The following is a 714-nucleotide window of genomic DNA, read 5'->3' on the forward strand; positions in this document are numbered from 1 at the left end:
CCCCTTCACTGTCTTCCTCCTTCTCGATTTTCTGCCGAACGCTGGTGAAGACCGACTGGAGGACGATGGAGTCTTCGTAGATCTGGGCGGAAACACACGGGGCTCAGGTGCGGGGCCTGCTGGGGAGCTCCCCGCCCGCTGGGCCCCAGTCCTGGCAGAAGGACAGCTCAATAATCCTTTCCCAGCTGGTGCCCCAGAGAGCACCAGGTCGATGAAGGGGCCCCAGACAAAAGGTCCGGTGTGTTCGTTCAGAAATAACCACACGTTCCTCCCTCCCTTTGAAGAATTACACCGAGCGTGTTTTTAAAGGCTCTGAGGGGGTCTGCCGTAACATTAGAAACGCGTGCCCCTCGCTGAAGCCAGCATCTCCCCCAAATATATGACTATCAGACCTCTTTTCCGAGAGGCACCCATCCCGACACTTAGGGAAACTGCTAGGCTAATAAGGCTGTGTGTGTACATGAATTTCATCCCAGGATGGGACACAGCACAGGATTCCTTTCAAGAGAGTCCCCGAGGGAATTCAAAACAGATTCCGAGATGTACGCAGACTGTTCCCAGGGTCACCATGGATGGATGGCACCGAGTCTACTTCCTCTTTTTAGTTTGTTTTTATTTTCTGCTATTTTTTCAGTAATACACACACATTGCTTCTGTAATGAGTAAAATAGTCCAAGTTGAAGGGAATCTTTTTTAAAACCAGTCAATTCACGG

General features: G+C 50.8%; 1 protein-coding gene across 1 annotated transcript in view; it reads right to left on the reverse strand.

Annotated features, from left to right (window-relative positions):
- SMARCA4 (SWI/SNF related BAF chromatin remodeling complex subunit ATPase 4) overlaps positions 1–714 on the reverse strand; it is an 86,994-nt gene that overhangs the window by 3,193 nt on the left and 83,087 nt on the right. Inside the window, exon 33 of the mRNA XM_024745674.1 lies at positions 1–99. This exon is cut by the window's left edge and continues 3 nt beyond it. Within this exon, the coding sequence (XP_024601442.1) occupies positions 1–99 (99 nt within the window). The remainder of the gene's footprint in view (positions 100–714) is intronic.

Source organism: Neophocaena asiaeorientalis, unplaced genomic scaffold (genome assembly GCF_003031525.2).
Source record: "Neophocaena asiaeorientalis asiaeorientalis breed wild unplaced genomic scaffold, Neophocaena_asiaeorientalis_V1.1 scaffold357, whole genome shotgun sequence".
NCBI lineage: Eukaryota > Metazoa > Chordata > Mammalia > Artiodactyla > Phocoenidae > Neophocaena > Neophocaena asiaeorientalis.